Below are 20,968 nucleotides of genomic sequence, written 5' to 3'. Positions count from 1 at the left end.
GCGCACCACAAAGATGTATGTAGAGCAGACAAGAAGCTATAGCTACAGGCTCTAAATATCTAGAAATAAACCGAAGTGATGGAGGCACAGACAGTCATCTCTATACACTGTTGCATCCTTCTAGGGACACGTAGCCTGCCTTTGCCTTGGATCTCTATGAATTGTATTATTTTATTCATAGTTTAGCTGATGTTTCAACTAATTTAAAATACTTTTCTACCTTTATTAGGCAGTTAAAATAGGTTTATTGTCTTAGAAACACTAGCCAGCCATACGACCTTTCAGAGGAAATTGTTTTTAGCTTCTAATGGATTTGTACCAGCCGACCATGAGCAATTTACAGAGGAACATGGGACGGATACTGACTTGATAGACCTGCACTGGCATCCCTTTCTCATTACAGAACCATCCCTGTTCCTTGTGTTGTGCTTCCTTGTTGCTCTCCTGAAAAGAAAGCTCAGTAATTAGTTCCTGCTTGATGGTGTTATACCTGCCAAGTGTAGCAGGGCCTAAAGGTCCTTCTTATTGGTTAGATAATGAAATTGACAAGATACAGTACTGGCAGTTTGATAATTGGTGTGAGGATCCACTCTCATTTGCCTGAAGTGATTTCTCTGTGTCTGACTTTTCACACGTCTTGAAACAATATAATGTACAAGAAAAATCCATAGTCTATATTTTTTTTCATAACCCGTAACTGTCTGCCCCAGGTCCATCCAGTTACACAATTATTGCCACGAAAGATCGTTGCATCCGTTAATTCCAATATACAGTAGGTGACGTGAATGAAATGTAAACCTTGAACCAGCAAATACAGCTGTGCTGTGCTGGATTCATGGCATTTTAAGATATTTAGGTTTAAACAAATATTTAAAATAATTTGATGAACTCTGGTCCCCAAAAAGTTTGACTTGCTATTCTTAACTTACAGAATGACTTCTGTTCAGAATCATTTTGTCATCTCTTAGGACGCACCTGAAACGGCAGCATCATTAGAATCTATAGTTGGAGGATAAATTGGGGCTAGTGCATATTCAATGTGCTGAAAGGTCACACAGAAGACCTCTTTTGAATATATGAATAAATAGGGACACGAAAAAAATTCACAGACAACCAAACATGTCTGCTTCACCGGTCCTCTAATTCTGCATTATTTTGTTAGGCTTCTCCAAATCTCTGCTTCTATTTTGCTCCTTTTCTTTTCCCTTATCTAACCTTCCCTGCTCTTCTCACTATTTATCTACTGAGTCACACAGGTTAAATGTATTGAACTGTAGTGCTCAGAATCCAGACCACGCAAGAGGTACCAGTACTCACGAGTAGCTTGAGGTTTTGTGTACGAGAGATGAATCAAGAAGTGAGTTTTGAGTTAATTAGATGTGCTAACATTTCTTTCTTTTGTTCTCGCCTTTTCAAATTAACATCCTAATGAACAGATTTTCCATTCTTGTTTGTCGTTTTTCATTTTAAATTGCACTTCCTCTTGTTTTCTAGAGGTTTAATGTACTTTGTGGCTATAATTAACTATTTTTCCCTCTAGCAATTGTTTACATTGGTTATCCCCTAAAGGAGATGAGAGGCAGAAAACATCTTGAACAGGTTGACTAACTATCACAGAGAACACTTTCCACACACAGAATTTATGTTACCTCCATCTTTTCGAACTGTCAGCCCGTATTAAATTACATTATCTTCCAGTTTAATTTCCAATTTACAAATAATCTCTTAACTTCTGTTTGTTGCTGTGGCTTCTGTGCTCATTATCAGGTCGTCTCATTGACCACTCTGTCCATGGTTTCGGTTATCACTCCACTCTACTTCAGGTCAGATGTGGCCTTAAAAAGTATCAGGAAATTCATCCATCACACCACCTTCCACTGCTAATGCAAAGTCTGGGAGCAAAAAGGGCAGACTTCCTTTATTCTGAGAAAAGTCCTTCAGTGTTTCTCGGAGAATACCAAGGTGTTCCCAGTGCAACAGGGAGACAAAATCTCTATAATATGCCTTGCCCGGCCCCAGGGTCTCCTCTCAGTTGGACATGCTAGAATACCTCCCAAGGGAGGTTTACAACAAGCATCCTAAAAGGTGCCCACTTCAACTGAATCTCTGCTAATTTACTGAAGGAGAGTCCAGGGTCATGTCTTATGAAATTGATGGACAGCCTCCCACTCGGCTGCCTTGAGACTTCTAAAAGTCTTCTCTGTCCTTCAGGTAAGGACTAATTTGAATCCATTATTATCATTATTATCTTTAGTTGCCCAGTACCTGACAAAGACGATTTTTTTTTCCTCTCCACGCGACCCATTGCAGTTAAGCTTTACCGCTTTTATATTCTATTGAAAGTTGTATAAATCCAAAATGTAATGAGCATTGTGAGCAGTGAAGTGCTGCGTTGTGACTCTAGTAAATGACTTTGTTCGCCCTTTCACTAAGCCAAAAAATTGGCTTAAAAATAGAAATGAATTCATCTCGGTTAATTGGAGAGTTTGAACAGTTTAAATGTGAAAAAAAACAACCTTTTGCTTATATCTTCTCCAGCCCTTGAAATGACATCAGAAATAAAACTACCTTCTGCCTCAAAACCCATCTATTCTTTCCACCTACTCCCCGTAATTGTCTGTTTGTCGGTCTATTTGTCAGTCTGTGTTTATGTTGACAAAGTCACTCAAAGAAACAATGTATGACTCAAAAGTAAATGAATGGACCGTGATAAAGTTCTACATTGATAATGGGACAAGGGCACCACCATCTGAAGGTTGTGTTCTTATTATTGTTCTTCTTTTCCTCACAACACTTCTATAAAAGCATCTTTATCAACCCGCTGAGACCCACCGGTCTTAATCTGACATGATGTAAGTTGATCACTGTCTGCTCAGGGTACCAGTCGGTTCTGCTCATAAGGAAACTGTCTCTTGTCTTGTTGTTTGGTTATTTTTTATTAATGCTGTCATCTCCAATGTTGCTGATAATAATTACAGTAGGCAGGTTGCTATTCTCTGTCAGCACGAGTAAATATTACACTGCAGTTACCATCACTGCAACAATGAGATACAAAAATGATACAGTACTAATGCAGTTTTATTTTTCTGCTAAAAACCTTCCATTTAACCTGAAACTTCACTATATTGCAGTGTTCTTTTACTGTATAAACCACAGAGACAGAAGACGGAAAAACTTGGCATTCATAAAGACAACTGAATACTGAGCACAAGAGAATAAAGATTTTTCTAGTTTAAAATATTCACAACTTGTCAACAAGGTGATGCAATTAAAAAATACTTGGGCAGTGAAACACAGATGAACCGTCCTGCTGACCAATACTTGTATTAATTACCATTAAATGAATATATCAAAACTGTGAACTTCATTCACAAGTAGTTAATTCGACAATTAACTTAAAGATCAGCTACAAATGATGAAACAAATGAATTGAGACATTGCAAAAAACAAAACAACATTCATTAATTAAAAGAAAATTGTGTGAAATGTATTTTTTATATTAACCGTAGCTAGTTACAGTGGCGAAACATTATAGCTTAATATCATCATAATTAATATTATAAATATTATAGTCGCTATATACTTTAAACATGATGTGATTTATTTCAATTCATTAATTATGTGCCACAGAATATAATTTTTATACAGTACTTTATTCTAATGGTTTTATCTTTTTATCATCTCTTTACACTCCATCTGATGAAAAAAACGTCAACATTATTTAATGTATCTTATCAAATAGTTGTATTTATTATTATTATTTGTAATCTCTGATTGCCCATATGTGTCATTCTAGATTTCTAATCATGTTAAGTTGAGGAACGTAATTGCTTCCATCCCAACTTTATTCCACGGACAACAATTAACAATGATTAATACCTAGCAGATATTGAATATGCAAATTCCCTTTGATGGAGGTTTTTTTTGTGTCGTGCGTAAATACTTAAAAAAAATATATTTAGATACATTTATTTTATCATATTATTTCTGTTCCTTTTTTTTTTTTTTTTTAAAGCCCATGAACTATGCCTTTTGTCAAAATATTGTGAAATATTTCCTTTTGTATGTAAAACCTTATGATGTAGAAGGTTAAACCCAGCATATTTTTTATTTGAAATGAAAATGAAAGGACATATGCAAACAAAAGGACAGTTGTTTTGACAGCACATTGGTACCATGACAACACTGTGGATGCGGTGTTTTATACACTAGTCAAGTCAGTCCAAATGTTTCCTCTTAAGACCTGTTCTGTACAATCATCGCAAAGAATTCTCTATACAAATTGGAATTCATCAGCATACATGTCATCTTTTCAGATTTATATTGTATCTGGAAATATGGAAAATGTTACCATAACTTCCTTTTTGAGGCAGAGGCTTTGTCTTAATTCTTCATATAGAGGAAGTAGTTTAATCAAGAGATGTTATAACATTATGTTTATATAAATGTTTTAAATAGAATAGTCGTATTTATTTATGTCTGTTGTTTCCAACGATAGTCTTGGTCATTGAGTGACCTCTATTGGTTAAGAAGTGGATCAAATAAGAAAAAAATGCAGAAAGAGTGAGCAAATTAATTTAAGTGATGGAGTTAAGTTCTTTCATTGTCAAAGCTGTGTTCGAACTCTGTGTCACTTAAACTCATTCAGCGTTGGACTTATTGATCAGTAACCAAATGTCACAGCTCTGATGGAAAGACATCTTTTGTGTCTCTTCGATCGACCGTTAATGGCTATTTAATCCCTAAGTGTAGGGCCCTCTGTTAAACTTAACTCAGCCGTTTATAACTCCAAAAGGTTATTGTGACAGTCACTGTCATTTTTCTTGATCTAGATTGTTCTCTGCTCTTCCTACGTCAGATTTTGGTGCAAAATTGTTGTTTAAAGACACTGGAATGATATTCAATAGCTGTGTTTTATTTCAGTTGGACTTAAAAGTCCTGCAATGAAATATGATTTGACAAACAAAAGTGCTTGTGAAATTTAATAGTGTGTTGTTCAGACCAATCGTATGGATCCATTATAACATCTTTTGTAATATGTTCTTTTTGTTTTGTTTTTTTTATTACAGGAATTGGAGCGAGTGACTGCTTTACAGACCAATCTGCAGCTGGGGGCTGTTATTTGTACAAATGCAAGAAGGTAATGTTGCTTTTATTCCCCATTATTCTAGTTCATCTCTGCACATTTATTTTTCTAAAGATGCATATCAAACGGCATCGTAGTTCCCAAATGTCAACCAATAATAAGTTGCATCACTTTATCTAAGCAATCAAATTCAACATTCATCACAATTTGGCTGTGTTTTTGTACACATCAGCACTATTTATGATTCAAGGGGTTTTATTGTATTCCATTCAACAAGAATGGAGCAGATTTAGTTTCCTGGGAATGACGACAACACAACTGCAAATCAAACGGATCAAAACATGGGCAAAATAATTGGAGTGGGATGGAAGTACTCTTGAAGTAGCCATCAGTATACACATAAGGGCTTAAGACCATTCATCTGGAGTGTAGAGTCTGGCGTGTTTTTGTTAAACCAGTGTTCTTGTTGAAGAGAGCAAATTTGTTTCCCAGGAAAAGTGTTCAGTGGTCTGCTAGCAGGCAGTCATGGACAATTATTCTTTGTATTCCCTTTCTTTATTATCTACGTCATCTATGTCTTATTGTTATTCTCAATAGGGTTTGAAACCTGGCACTCTTAACCCCTTGATATAATGTTCAACAGGAACAGGAACAAAACTAAAGTTTTTTTTAGTCGTGTTTGAAATAATCATACTAATTTAATTTCTTTAAATATATGTATATTTATCAGCTTTCTGAAATCTGATTTAAGGCAGCTAAGAGTATCCAAAGAAGAGTTCACTGAGGCAAGCCTGGGTTTGTTGGCCAATCAAAGAAGACGTCACCTTCTGACCGGCCTGCTCAAATCCTTGAGAACCATCAAGACCCTGGTAATGTTTCAATAGTTTAAAGTGTTCTCAATGTACCAATTCAAACTATAATTGTGCTTTTCTGAAATTTGGCTTCAATTATTCAATACTTGTGGTGATATTCTCAGCTTGCAGAACTTTATTAAGTTCAAAAGAAAGTTTAATTTTTAAAGTTTAATGTTTTTTCCCCTTGCCTGAAGTTCCTCTGCCATAATAGTTTAACAGCTTCCATCAGCCACAGCTCTTTACATGAAATGGTTTGAAGAGTAATTTTGAACCAGTGGGATGTAAATAATTTGATTATTTAGTAGCAGTAAACATTTCTAGAAATACTATTGTCTTTCACAAACTCTATAAGAATATGTTGTGGAACCAGCTATTAATATTAAATACGAAGTGAGGCCATAAAAGGGATTCAGGTATGTTAAGTAAAAATTGTTGACTTTATTTTTACCTTGTTCTTTATTACAGCAAAGAACGGATGTACGGCTCAGTGAGATGCTTGAGGTAGGTACAGTCACCATACAAAGAACGTAGCATGCACACAATACTGACATAAAGGTCAAATGTCAAGATGATTTCTGAAACAAGGCACAGGCAAATGTGGTGATCCAAAATGTACACGTCTGTTGTGAAGGTCAAGTGAGGCAATTTTCATTATAACAAATCTGAAATGGATGCAGCATGGTAAAGATTGAACATGACAACATTTAAAAAAAAAAAAAAGTTGAATAAAAAATGTCAATTCTATAAGGCTCAGATTAAAGTAAGAAAGCCAAGATAGATTTGTTTGATCATGCTTCTGTGTTGCCTCAGGAGGAAGATTATCCAGGCGCAATCCAGCTCTGTCTGGAATGTCAGAAGGCTGCCAGCACCTTCAAACACTACAGCTGCATCAGGTACGGCGTCTCTCTATGGAATACAGTGTTGCACATATGATTACAGCATAAATGCATGCCTTATGTTAAGTGACAGTATGATAGAGCCAATGAATGACAATGGCTAACATAACAGCAACTACAATACATAATTGAGAATAAATTCATAGTATTGTTTATGTTATATACCCAAAGATAATGCTTATAGATATAAATATAATAAATTGGAAGCAAAAGTCTGCTTTTTGGCTCTATCTCTGTCCAGTCTGAAGCTTTTGCTCCTCCCCATTGACTTCACTTTTAGAAAAACAGATGTTTCCCTTTGTTGATCACCCACAGTCATAAAAAATATGTACACAAAAACCTTTACGAAAAGTCAATTGAGTGCATTTAACATGATGTTTTCTCCCTCATTCAACCTTCCTCTGGAAAGCAAATGGGTTGCCAGTACGAAAAAGAAAAAAATGCAATATTGTGGACTTGAGTGAAGACTGCAAGGGCTTATCTGTTTCTTAAAGTGTATAGTTATTATTTCCACACTTGGCTGCATCTATTATGAGAGCACCCAACCATGGGACGGGAACTCCCACAATGCGGCGAGTGCTCTGATAATGCTGCGTGAATGACAGGATGATTGATGGAAAATGATCACTGAATTTTCAATTTTATGCCTTAGGAAATGTTGTTATGTGGAAAATACATTTCCCCGCCTACTCGCTCATTTATACAAGAGTTTTTCCTCTTGTATGTTAGTGGCCTGGGGAATCTTCAGTGTTGAAAAAATTGCCACGATTGAGACATAAAAGAGATATTATTCAAGACTGATATTACCTCATTGAGATGAACAAGAAATGCTAGACGGGAGGATTCCTGATGTTTACAAATGTCCGATAGTGCACTTGCATTGCTCCTTATTCCAGTTTTCATTTCTGCAATTCTACTGTCTCTGTGATTCACTGCTTCCACACACTCCTCTCCTCACCTCCAAAGAATTAATCTTGTTTGATAGACATAAGCTGGTTTATGTCAAACTCACAGCCAAGCAAATTCCACTTGCCCATTTCACTGTCTGACAAGTTTTTGTCAGGGCCATGCCTTCTCTGCCTGAACTCATTTAATGGTCAGAAGTGAGAGCATGAAGTAGAGAATGTTAGTCATTGCAATGCACAAGGCATGCATGGCTGAACATGCCAGTGGCTGCTAGGTCGAGATTTGATTGCCCTTCTTGCATTTGCTGTCCTTTGCAATATGCTAATACAACCTAAATAATTTGTCCACAGGCTCTACATTACTGCATTGATTACAAATCTGTCTTGCTTTTCATCAGCATTCACGTCTTACGCAGTGTCTCTGACCCAAACAGCTGACAGCTGCTTTGGACAGTATAGGTTTAATGTTGCTGCTCCGTTTTAACCTTATACAGGATTTCTCCTTGCTCTGCTGACTGCACTACACGGAGGAATTTGCTTAATGCATGCCCTTACAGTGTCCTCCCTTCCTTTGAGGACAAATGTGTTTTCTGAGGAAATCAGTTTCTTGCATTGTTAACGCGTTCATTTTAAGACATTCTAATGCATTAAAAATGGCTGTATAAATAAATAATGGCTTATGAATGTGCTTATAATGCATTTTACACAAGACCTTCAATAAAAGTGTGATTTAACACATTGTATAGAAAAGCCATCATTAATCTTGCAACAAACATTTACAGTTAATCTTCCCCTTACATTGAATTATTTAAAAATAAGTCATTTTAAGAGTCAAACTACTTTATCAAGAACAAAGACAACAGATTAACGTTTCTTACCTTATGGAGTGTAAGAATAAATAATGGGATCAGTACCTTGGATAAGAGTTTTATATGTTTTTCATGACTCTATATTAAATATCAGGCCATTTTTGTTATTCCAATAATATGTATCAAGCTTACCCATCATGTCACTTAATATCATTGTTATAGATCGCAGTTTCAATATAGATGATGACTTTTGGACTGCATTTTTTTCCACTATGGACCTGTTTAATATCAGCATTTTTTTCACCGAGCAAGTTGAAAATGGCCAGCATAAAATTGCATGACACGCAATAAAGGAAACGTTAAATGCATGAAAAATACATCTCACTTTAACGCTGAATCAGCACAAGCCCTTGGTTATTTACTCTGCAGCAATATGGTCTCATATATATTTAGTTTTCTCCTTTTCACTCAGGGCTACTTTTGAGTGAATTAAACACATGTTACATCACTAAAAAAGGGTCTTTTAAAAAAACAAAACACAAGTCGAACTCCTTCAATCAATACAACAGAAATTCTATCAACCCCCTGGGCTCCAGCCCCGCCATTATACAATGGTTCATTGCCTGGTTCTGGTCTAAGTCCTCTCCGTAATATAATAATGGTCTCAAGTGAGTTGTACTAGTTTAAAAACTCACAGATGGTTAACCACTGAGACGTTGACCCATAACCCATGTGGCTAATCGAGACGAATGTTCAGTTTAGCCACTTTTATTTCTTTGTTCCCCCTTGTCAACAAGAATAGAAAATGATTGTTTATATAAATATTTTGTTTCTTAAACATTTTTTAATCGCTAGTAATATTGTTTTTTTTTATAAAGTGACACTTTTTAATCCCCTTGAAATGAAGTTAGGACATATGAGTGGTTCAATTTCATTGAATTTCATCTAAAGTGTCAAATACTAAGAGTCATATCTAGACACTTTACAGTTTGAATAAGACTATATAAGAAAAGGGGAAAACGGGTGCAAGCCAATCACAATGAGTGATTTGGTGACAGTAGCATGGAAAAAAACCCTCAAGCAAAACCAGACTCTCCATTAACGTTCCTTCCGCTACGACCAGCCTAGTAGGGAGAAGTTGAGAAAAAGGAGGAAATGAAAAGACATTAGGAGATTAGGGAGAACATTGTATAGAAGGGGGGGCAGAGTCAAGATAGGACATAAATGATGTCTGTCCTAAAGCATTTCTACTTATTCCTTTTTTATCTTCTAGTTTCTGTAGAAATCTGGTGGTCAAAAGTGTAAAAAGCCAGCCTTGAGGTCCAAAAGAACTGAAGTTCAGAAGTTCTGAAACACAGCCCAGTATTAAGTCATTGCCAGGGCTGGGTCTCAAACATGTTCTATACCTGTATTGATACTGATACTTAAACTTTCGGAGAGGATACAGTCGACTCTAGCAGCTATTAAAGTTGATGTTTGGACAAATGTTGGCTTTGAAACAATTGAAAGCAGTTACAACTCCAACAAGAATCATGTGGTCTGTAAATCTTACAATGCCAGAGTCAAGTACTCAGGCGGTACTACAAATACATATCGTTGCTCCTACAATATAGAAATGTATCGTATTGTTGTCCCTCTATCGTTATATGTGTTGTATTCCTGCCAATACACAGCCCTTTTGTCTTGTGGTGCAGTAATAGGAGTTACAGATTCACCGTGATAGTAGGATTATACCAGGGATCAGTTCTCTGCCCTATCTTGTTTACTTTGGTGATGGACAGACGGAAGATAAGGAAGGAGTGTCCATGAACCAGGATGTTTGCTGGCGACAAGATTAGAAGAAAATCTAGGGGAGGTTAGGGAGAAGCTGAAGTAAAGCGGAATTAATCAGCAGAAGTAAAACAAATTTCAGTAGAAGATCCAGATCATTGTGATGTAATCTCTTATACTTCACTGATATTGACTTATGTCTAATGAACACCTTATCAACAGTTAACTCATAAGGTCACACTTGAATGACCTCTAGTTGGTTTTCGCTCCCCAAATCACGCTTTCCTCCGACTACAGCTCTCATGACTACGGTAAACAGCCCACTCTAAGAATTTGGCTGCACCCTGGAAGCCATCTATTGCTTGTTTATCATGTCAGCAAGCAACTGTGGAGGGACTCGCCGAGAGGCACCACGGACAGCTCAGGCCAGTTCTAATTGAAAGAGGGGTGTTGAGGGAAAAAAAACCTGGTGATTCCAACACAATTCTATTTCAGTCCTTGTGGTCCCTGCAGGGAACAGATTGTTAATTAGCCTTTTTTCTCCTTCATCTGATATTTATGCATTCTGTCTGATGGTGGAAGGGTGCCAGTATGTGGGGAGGAGCTGCATCTGTACACACATGCACCATAACTGGACTTAAAGGTCATATCCTTTTTAGGACCAGTTCTACAGGTTCTCTAGAATGGTTGCTGGATTCTGAATCTGTACATAGCCACTCTACGATTTCCAATTTATATTAAAATTATTTGTATCCGTCTTGCTTTTTTAAATAACTGAAATAAGATCAAATAAAAAAACTAAAACAATTTAATTCATAATGGCAAGGATTATTTTCCTCCCTATTCAATAACGTAACATGACTAAGCATGCATATTTTGTAAGTGTAAACTAACTTTTTATTTTATTTTAAATTTCTTTTTACAAAAGCATGAAAAACACAATTCACTTCAAATGCCCTTTTCGCCACAATCCTGATCCATTAAATCTCAAAATGAATGAACTAACCTGTAAAAATAAAATGGCAGTTTTCTACTTGCACCTCAACTTTAGCCTTGTTGTCATCTTGAAAAACATTCTCTCCTACCATCTTATCACATTTAACAGACACCACACATCACCCAGATTTAATCCTTGCACAAATTCCTACCTATTGGAAAATGGAATTCAAACATTTTGATCACTTGAAAGGCATGTACTGGCTGCCCCTCTGGCTGTGTCTTTGAAATGTGGATCCCCTCTGACTCCACTGGACTCTTGGCTGCTCTGCTTTTAACCATTTCAAAGCAGAGATCCAGATCCAAGGGTTACCTAGATATTACAAAGGGATGTCCCGACTCTTGAACATATTACCTGAGGAAACAAGACTTGTAGATTCTGTCTGGTTTTATAAATCACGTTTTAAGACTTGGTTTACTTTAATGCATCTATAATTTAAGCCTAAGAACTTATTTCCACTTTAAACTTTGAGTCATTGCTACAATTGTTCTTAAAATTGACATGGTTCACGCAATATTAACATTTTTTTGTTCGTACTAAGGACATCTTTGCTCATTTTTGCAACTTTAATTTGTCTTCTAAGCATGTAACCATTGTGAATATCCCCATAACTGCCAAGTGTAGCTTGAATTTGATTAAACAAAGAACAACTGTAATTGTCTGAGTGAATTTTTTAGGAGTAAAAATGAACTTCCTAAAGCGATTACTTGATGAGTTTTGGGAGCAAACACTGCAAATTGGTGGTCAGAAGTCAAAAGGAAGTTGCACAGCAGTGCAATGGATGCTGCATTTAAACAGGATCTCAGTATATGCACACATGCTAATGTTAAGTGCAAAAACTTCTGGAAAGAAGCATGATTCATTTAGTGTTGGAAGTATCACCTTCTCTTCTCTAACCAGCTTTGTGAGCGACATCTCCAGGCAGGTTTCTCATTTCCACATGCATAAGAAGTAGCTTAATTAACAGTTTTTTTTAAGGAACACTCTTTCCCCTTGGCTACTGCAGTCTCACAAGACATGATAAAAGCATGCTGACCTGCGAAAGACCCCCAACGAAACGGTGACAAAGGCAAAGAAACAGAGGAACAGAGAGATATTATGAAAGCGTGCAATGCGATAGAAAGCCCAAAGGATTCGTTGTGGTGTCCTGGGAAAGATGGCATAGTTCAGATGTCCGTTTCAGCTTGTATAGAGTTTGACAGTTTGCTGCGAGGATATGCATTGATGTATGCATCAATATGATGCAATATATATATATATATATATATATATATGTTTATAGTTAATAAAAATGGCTGTAGTTAGTCTGACATTTGACGCAATACTACCCAGCATGGGTGAAGCTTTCTATTTTAAACAATGCACATACAAGTCTTAAGAGGAATTCTGGCTAGTGTTTTAACATTGTATATTATGTATGTTTCATTATGGGCTGTTTGTAAAATTGTACAAGCAGGTTTTTCACTTTTTCTAATTTTCTTTCTTGAATTTCTGTATTGATTATTATGTGTTCTGCTCTTGCAGTGAATTGAACTCCAAACTCCAAGACACTCTGGAGCAGATAGAGGTATGTGCCACTCTTGACAATTACAGTGAGATAAGAATAAAAGGTTTTTCACTCCTGATAATGATTTGCACGCTCCCTGTTATATCTCAGAAATTCAATCTCAACTTAATTTTAACATTCTTTAACGCTGGCTTTCTAATTCTGGGCTTGGCAAATATTGACACATTCAGAAAGTCATTATTATCTGTGGCACGGTTTGTAAACGATGGTATCGCCGTCGGCTCAAGGTGTTTTCTAATACGTGCATATGATAGATGGTATGCAAAGCAATTTTCTCAGCTTCACTGCTGAGGTGCTCCACTAGATTAATTACTTGGAGCCGTTATCTGTGTACAATGTGACGCATGTACGCACACACACATGCATCTGCTCACCTTGATGAGCGTTTGTGTACCTGTCAGCTGATGTGGAGTTATTTACACACCCCATTCAATGCAGCTAGTTAGAGAAAATTGATAATCCCTAAGGCAATAACCGCATGGCTCACAGTTGAATTAAATTATTTGATTTTATCTTCACCGTACGAGTTGCCACTTTAATATACTTTATCCATTTATTACATATTAAGTGCTAGCATTCATAAAGATCTACATCTATTACTGAATGCTTCTGATTTCTTATACAATTTCTACCAAAAACTGTATTAATTATCTCTATCTTTATTCTTTATTTCACCATAAGTCTTTTTTTCATTCTGGACTATTGAGTTTATGGAACAAATCGCTACTGTAGGAGCATAAGATGAGCGTAAATGGATTATAAACACTTCTGCAAATTGGCCCTCAGTCTACTTGGGAACCCTTAACACCGAGGCATTACAAGTGCTGGAGAGCAAAGCATTTGATCGTTGGCCTTTGTCAGCTCTTTTGTCTGTGAGGCAGGATTAACGTGTCAGAGTCATTAAATATCTTTGTTCTTAAAACAGCTAACTGCTACCTTTATTATACTTTCCCACCTTATGCATCGTCTCACTTTTATCTGTCCTGTCTTTTTTTTTTCAGGAGCAGCTTGATGTTGCCCTGTCGAAGACTTGCAAGCACTTTGATGTAGCCCACTACACAAAGGTCCAGCTGGCCTACACACTCCTGGGAAAAACACAGGTCAGTATTTTAATACAGCAAGTCTCAATGAATAACTGGAGATAAAGACCAATGGCTGAATTTCAGCACCATGTCATCTGTGATGCTGAAATGCTCCACGGAAATTGCAAAGTTTGCCTTTATCCAATATGGTTTGGGATGTGTAGTAGCAGATGCAAAACCAATATTAGTCCCTTTAAGTTTGCCTCAGAGCGGTTACCCTAACAAACAAACATCAGAATTTCAATTAATTACATGGACCGAAAGGTAAAATGCTTAGATCAGCAAAAAATTAACATAAATAGCGTGAAAATACATTTTAACCTAATGCTGAATCAGCTGCAGCACCGTACTAGTTTCTCTAAAACAAGATGGTCCATTATAGAGTTTTTTTTTCAATTATTTTTTTCTAGTTAATTTTATTCTAAACCAAGTGTCACTTGCTTATATGATTGACTTTATCTGGTCTTTAAAAAACAGTATTAATCAATATAACAAGAATTAAATTAATTATTTTCTCTTTCTGTCTTTCAAATGCTTTACTTACCCGTAGAACACTGGTACAGTGCACACGACTTCCAAAAAAAACAAATTGGAGCCACCATTAGAACAAAGATGTGAACTTATAGATAGATGGATACACTTTATTATTCCCTCGTAAAGACTACATATTGAACTGAAAAAGTGTTATTGTTAGAGTTACCAAAACCTACTTTGATTCCCTATAAATGACTGATAGTTAATTTAAAACTGAACGTCGCCATGACAAGTGTTCCAGGGGTTACAGGATTTGGTTGAATGAATTCTCTTTTCCTTGTTCACATTTTAAAAAGACCAACTGTAAATGGATTTTTTTTTATTATTCATTGCATTTCGCCAGAGAAATAAGTTAAATATTCTGAATCTTGATTTCCTTTTTGCAATTAAGTACATGATGTTTAGAGCAAAATGATCACATTTGTCCTACACTAAATAAACGTCGTCAATGTCAACATCTTGTCACACTTCTCACAGACTGACCTGCATATGTGAGAGGTTCGTCCTCATCATATATTTTTGAAGAGTCTGAAAGAGTTCTGTAACTTTAGGTTCTTGCGTCAGTAGCTGTGAGTCACTCCAATGAACTTTTTGACTTCTCCCTTTGTAAGGCTGTTCAAGTTTAATCCAAATGTGCCGTTAAAAAAAACGGTGGATGATTCCTTTTTTTGGATTCTTCACAAAACACTTGAAATAAGTCCGTGTGAGCTGGCAGGTTAATTTTGTCCCGGACTAATATAGCTCATGATGCAACAAGCCGACTGCTCCAATTTGTCCAGCAAGCAGAAGCAATTATAGTAATCTACTTTGGTTGTATTTCTTGTGTGATTTGAAGTGCGTGTCATTTCATCATTGTCCCTGAGCGGACTGCTAATGCTCATAAATTTTCATGTATCTTCCGTATGCTGGTAAATAACTTTGGAATGAGGCCAGTTTGGTCTCCACTGAAGCCAGAAGAAAATTGAAATGCCTTGACTAAATTGATGTTTTAATGTTCGCTTTTTACTTGATTTTTTCAAGTCATTCTATTCCCAAATTAGACTTTTCTTTGTCCTCAGTTCACTCCAGACACATTGCAAATTATTGAAAACATAAGATCTATGATGATATAATGATAACTACATGTACTGTTTATGCATTTGTTGAACATATGAATCTCTGTAACACGGTCCAAATTGTGGCCCTTAAGCTGATTTTATGTGAACTGAAGGGTCATTTAAAACTGTATTATTTAACCAGAGACAATAGAAAAGTTGTAAAAATAAAACTTGTAAATGCCACAAAAGTTAAATATAAAAAAATAACCCCCCGAAGTAAGCAATACTAAGGGGCAACGCAAATTCCTAAATAATTGATTACCCCTGACTTAGTGGCTGACAGAGTTTGGGCATATTTTGTTCATGTTTTTGAAACATTTCTTGGCTCTGTTGACAGACTGCCATGGACCAGCTGCACATGCACTTCACCCAGGCCATCCACAACACAGTGTTCCAAGTAGTTCTTGGATACGTGGAACTTTGCGCCGGCAATGCTGATACCAAATTTCAGAAAATGCAGTACAGGGACCTGTGCACGGTAAGATTTCAATTCAATTATTTTTGTTTTACCTCCTATCAAAAGTTATCTGAAGGGGTTAATACCCCTGCCTTCTTTATGACTCATAACGTAAAATGATGTTTGGACATTTTAAATTCTCCACCCTGGCTACTATTTTTGTTTTACTGCTGTGATGTGTTGCATTTTTTCCATTGGGGTTATGATTACTTATTAATGTTATAAACTTGTAATATGTGTCAAAATAATTGTTTATTTTTTTAATGCCGATTCACAAAGAATAGTGGACCCACTTGCTATGGACAAAATATATCTGTCAGAATATAATATGCAGACTGATAATTATATATTATAGTATATATTGAATGAAATAAAAATGTGAACAAAAGTTCTTTAAATCTTTGGAAAGTGCAAAGGAATAAAAAAAAATGCAGGATCAATTTCTGTGCTGTAGACCTTGACGAAGTCGACTAAGGAAGTCAAACAGCAATCAGATGAAAGTGATCGAGAGAAAGAAAGAGTTAGTTGATGTCAGGCTTCACTGCCACAACTTTCCATCAGGTAATAAATCTCGGTGACATTTCAGAACCTGCAGTTAGAGCAGCGTCAGTGTCTGTAGACTAAGCCTTGCTGTACTTACTCCCAGTGTCCTTTTCCACTGCTTTCGTTCCACCTTGAAGTCCTGAATAAATCATAATTATAGGACCAACTAGCCATGACTTGGACACCACTTCATGAATTTGCTTGACATCCGTAGAAGTTTCCAAGATGGAACCGTCATTTACAGTGTAGGTTATACAGGGTGTGAAAATTGGGTTATTTCTGAAGGTTGTTTTACCGGTTGTGTATTCAATTTCTTCTATTTCATGAATTCCAGTCCTATTTTTTTCATTGCTTGTCCGTGTTCACTTTATACCTGCAGCTTTATTTTATCTTTTTTGAAGCCTTTAAAATAAAGAGAAGAGACATTCTCTCCTGGAGTGTGTATGTGTTACAGTTACCGTGTAAAAGGATAGAAATGAAAGGCTGTTCGCCTCTGACATGCTTCAGTGTTGGGACGGTTGACTGAGCATTTACAAGAACACAATATTGCGTTTTGCTCTAGATTACCAAGATAAATAAAACAAATCTACCCAATCAGTCAATTATTTGTTTTTTAATATTTTTTTCATCGTTTGTTATAGCTACTGAAACATCAGGCCAATAGAGGCTTCAGAGCTGTTCTTTCCATTTTAAATGAAGTAATTATATTAGTATTAAGTTTTCAGGCTTTTTAAGAATTAGACTATTTATTCTTTCGAAAATGTATTAACTAATCTCAGTGAGGTTACCATGACTCTGAAACTTTAAAGTTCATATGAATCAGAGTTTCGGACACGCCCTAACATTTGAATCTAAATGAGGTTGCATTAATGGACAATGTTTTAAAAAGAATCTAAATAATACATAATAAAACGGACAGCAAAATATAAACATCGAACAATGACAATAGACAAGCATTTTAGACCGTGTTTGGAGTAACAAAGTTGGTACTAATTTACATTTGTAAATGTTTACAGTATATTTCCATGTTGAAAAGCTAGAGATTAGAGATTTTGAGTTCTCTTTAAATCACATCTTGCTTGTGCTTGTTTCAATGTTGATCATTAATCTGATTTCGTCTCCTAAAACTTCATTTTAATGTGTCTTTCCTTTTTATTGTGGAGTTGTATTTGTTAGGTTCTCTTTGGAATTGTTGTCACTACATCTCTATGGTTAAATTATGACTATATAAGAATACACAATTGACTTGTACTACAAAGGTACTGATGTTATGTTCCTTGGTTGGCCTTAGAAGGGGCTTTTGAATATGGGGCCTGTAAGATGATATTCTGCAGTCCTCCATTTGTCTTTGTTTTGTGTGGAGTGCGGGCAGACAGGGGAATCCAGCTTCATAAAATGTATTAGATAAAAAAATTATTTATCATTTCTATACCCCATTATTTAATTGACCTATTATTTAATTGAAACCATTAGTCCACGAAGCTCAATTACAGATATGGTTGAGGAGAATTACGACCATAAAGTAATCAAGATTGGAACCTCGATAATGTGTGAAGGAGGATAAAAAAAGGCACTCCGAGAACAATCATTCAAACTCACTCACCACGACTGAGTTACACCCTGAAATAGCTGATTATAATTTTCTCACTTTTTTATCCTTTGAAATTGATTAAAGAAGAGCTTAGTTGAGAGACACAGAAGTTGAATTCTAATAATCTAAGGGTATTTTGCAAGGTAATTCTGTGAATTAAAAAAAAAAGGTTAAACTATCATTCTCTTATGAGATTTTACATTTTACATGCTGATAAATAGAAGTCAAGATTGCCCTAAATTATTATCTGACTCTGTTTTAATCCATTAACATCAAATGATAGAAAATAAGTAGACTTCATCCCCAAACTACACAAATATATTACGGTATTATATAAATGTATGCTATTAAAAGTATGTGGTTTAACGGATTAAATGCATTATTTATGCATATTTAACTTGACCATAATACTATATCTATAGAACTGTTGTATTGGACTTGAATAGAATGATTTGGAAAGAATGAATCAATGGCCATGTAAAAACATTATGTATAACCTTGTTTGCCTTACTCCAGTTGAATATAAAATGTACTATTGTAGACAAATTCATGAACGTTGCCTCCCACACATTCCTCAGCAGTGTGCTGGATAGTGTTTTGAACCTTTCTCCTTTGGCAACTATACAATGATCAAGTAAGTTCTTGTCCACCCACTCATTAAAATGGTAATAATCAACGATGTTAAATCACAGAAATGTTATAAAATGAATCATTTACATCATATTTTGGCACACTGTTTGTTTTGAAGGACCAACTGCTACAAAAAGGTTAAGAAGTTCTGGGCCCAACTGGGAATCTTTAAACCTGACCTTTAGTCATGAATCTTTAAATTCCATAGCAAGAAAAAAAAGTCTGGCAAAGGTCAGTTCTGATGTGTGAAATGGTCCTATTAATTTTGCATGGACATCTCATTGAAATTGGCGACAGTCACTTCTTACCTGTACCCCCTGCAAACTACTTAATTCTGGTAGATTTCTAGCCACAGCCTGGTGATACTTGGACTGAAGCAACTGAATGTAACACATAGTGTACTCAGTAACCTTTTTAGGTCCTACTTCAGAGAAAAGTTTTAGGGTTACTCTTTTCAAAAAAAGGTTCTTGCAGGACTCCCAATGTTAAAATGCACTGATCGCTGAGGAGGTGCTTTCAGAAAGTCAGTGTGTTTTTAGAGGTCAAACACAGAAATGATCTTCACCCTTTGTCGGCTTCAGAAAAAAGGGCATTGAATAATGTTATCTTTGTGGATTTTACCACAGCATTTTTATACTATGTGGACAAAGACACTCTGTGAGATACTAGAATTGTATAGCTGCCCAGATACAATGGTAAAGATCATCAAGTGCCTTCACAAAGGCATGTCTGCTAGTGTTTTAGCTTATGGTCTTTATTGAACAATAGTATTGTTTATATACATTTTTAAATTATTTTACTTTACTACTGAATAGAATGCAATGATATTTGTTTGTAGATTTGGGAGGTGTTGATTCTAAAATCCTCATGTAGTACAAGGTATGGCCAAGAGACTAAACTAAGCTCTTTGTAATCAAATCCTTGAATGCTTGGATACAATTTATGGAGTGACCAGATCTTATCTATATAAAGGGTTAATGTCTGATAGGATAGCAGCTTGTATATAGGTACAAAGCACACACGGGTGCTTTTGTATTGTGTCATTTTCAAACAAAACATTCATAAAATGAGAAAAGAAAAGTACAAAGATCTATTTGTGAAAGAGGAAGGTGATGTTCTTTTTGTTATCAGTTCTCACATGCAAGCTAAAGAGTCCTTCGATTCGCCATTTATTTCATGGCAGGCATTATCTTCTACACTCCAAGATGTCCTAAAACTTGCTTTCTTATAATCGTTTCCTTTATTGCCTTGCAAGAAGCACACACACAGGCACAATCTGCAACCGTGTGGGGGCAACGCTGAGGTTGCTTTTTCTCATTAAACCTGCTAAAGATCTAAACCCACACACATCTTACCCCCACATTGTTGCCTGCACCCCAGTTGCTTGGCAACATGCTGCTCCGGTACACTTGACAGTGGAAGAACATGGAGTGTAAAATGTAGAAATCTGTTCATTAGACATGGGGTGTGTTGGTTTACCTGTCAGGCTTCTGTTTTATTATCAATGTTTTTTTCTATGACACACAGTTTTGATAATCAGAAAATGTAAGGATATGTATTTTAGTTGGGTTTACTATTATTTCTTCTTCCACGTGTTGGCGACAAGGGGATAAATAGAATTCTGTTGTAAAGCTTTCTTATGAGAGCAGATATATGATAACATTAATAAAAGGAAAACATGGAACACAGTTATTATTAGCAATAAGTACGTGTGATAATCTGCAAAACCTGCCACAAAATATTATTTCTTCCTACAAAGTGTCCATTTGAAACATTTGGTGAAAATATATATTTTTTTTTAATAATTGCAAAACTGTGTTTATCAGAGCTGCCTTTTTTAAGAATTGATTTTTTTCATAATTCATTAAATCACATTGTATTAATAAAAAGACTAGCTTGCTGGAGACATACTGCTGTATTTATTGCATGTTAAATTGTGCCATGTTACATGATTAACTCCATAACAGTGAACACGTATTTTCATGAACACCAACATCTTTATATAGATTGGTTTTCAATGCAATCACCACTTACTGTAATTACCACTTGCATAAGATGAAAGAGTTGGTGCTGGAACACAAAATGTGTTTTGGACACTGTAGCTGAAGGCTACCTTTGAGATGCATTAATTAGACAAGATGTAAAGGACA

General features: G+C 35.9%; 1 protein-coding gene across 2 annotated transcripts in view; it reads left to right on the top strand.

Moving 5' to 3' along the window:
- The window catches only part of vps50 (VPS50 EARP/GARPII complex subunit), a 71,867-nt gene that overhangs the window by 13,260 nt on the left and 37,639 nt on the right, over positions 1 to 20,968 (top strand). For both annotated transcript variants that reach the window (XM_087787658.1, XM_087787660.1), the window contains exons 6-12: positions 5,070 to 5,140; positions 5,838 to 5,955; positions 6,406 to 6,441; positions 6,751 to 6,833; positions 12,842 to 12,884; positions 13,886 to 13,984; positions 15,935 to 16,075. In XM_087787658.1, coding sequence (XP_087643784.1) covers positions 5,070 to 5,140; positions 5,838 to 5,955; positions 6,406 to 6,441; positions 6,751 to 6,833; positions 12,842 to 12,884; positions 13,886 to 13,984; positions 15,935 to 16,075 — 591 coding nt within the window. The remainder of the gene's footprint in view (positions 1 to 5,069; positions 5,141 to 5,837; positions 5,956 to 6,405; positions 6,442 to 6,750; positions 6,834 to 12,841; positions 12,885 to 13,885; positions 13,985 to 15,934; positions 16,076 to 20,968) is intronic.

This window comes from Callionymus lyra, chromosome 3 (genome assembly GCF_982586985.1).
Source record: "Callionymus lyra chromosome 3, fCalLyr1.hap1.1, whole genome shotgun sequence".
NCBI classification, from domain to species: Eukaryota; Metazoa; Chordata; class Actinopteri; order Syngnathiformes; family Callionymidae; genus Callionymus; species Callionymus lyra.
Note: the sequence above shows the minus strand (reverse complement) of the source record. Positions and strands in the feature narration are given on the sequence as shown.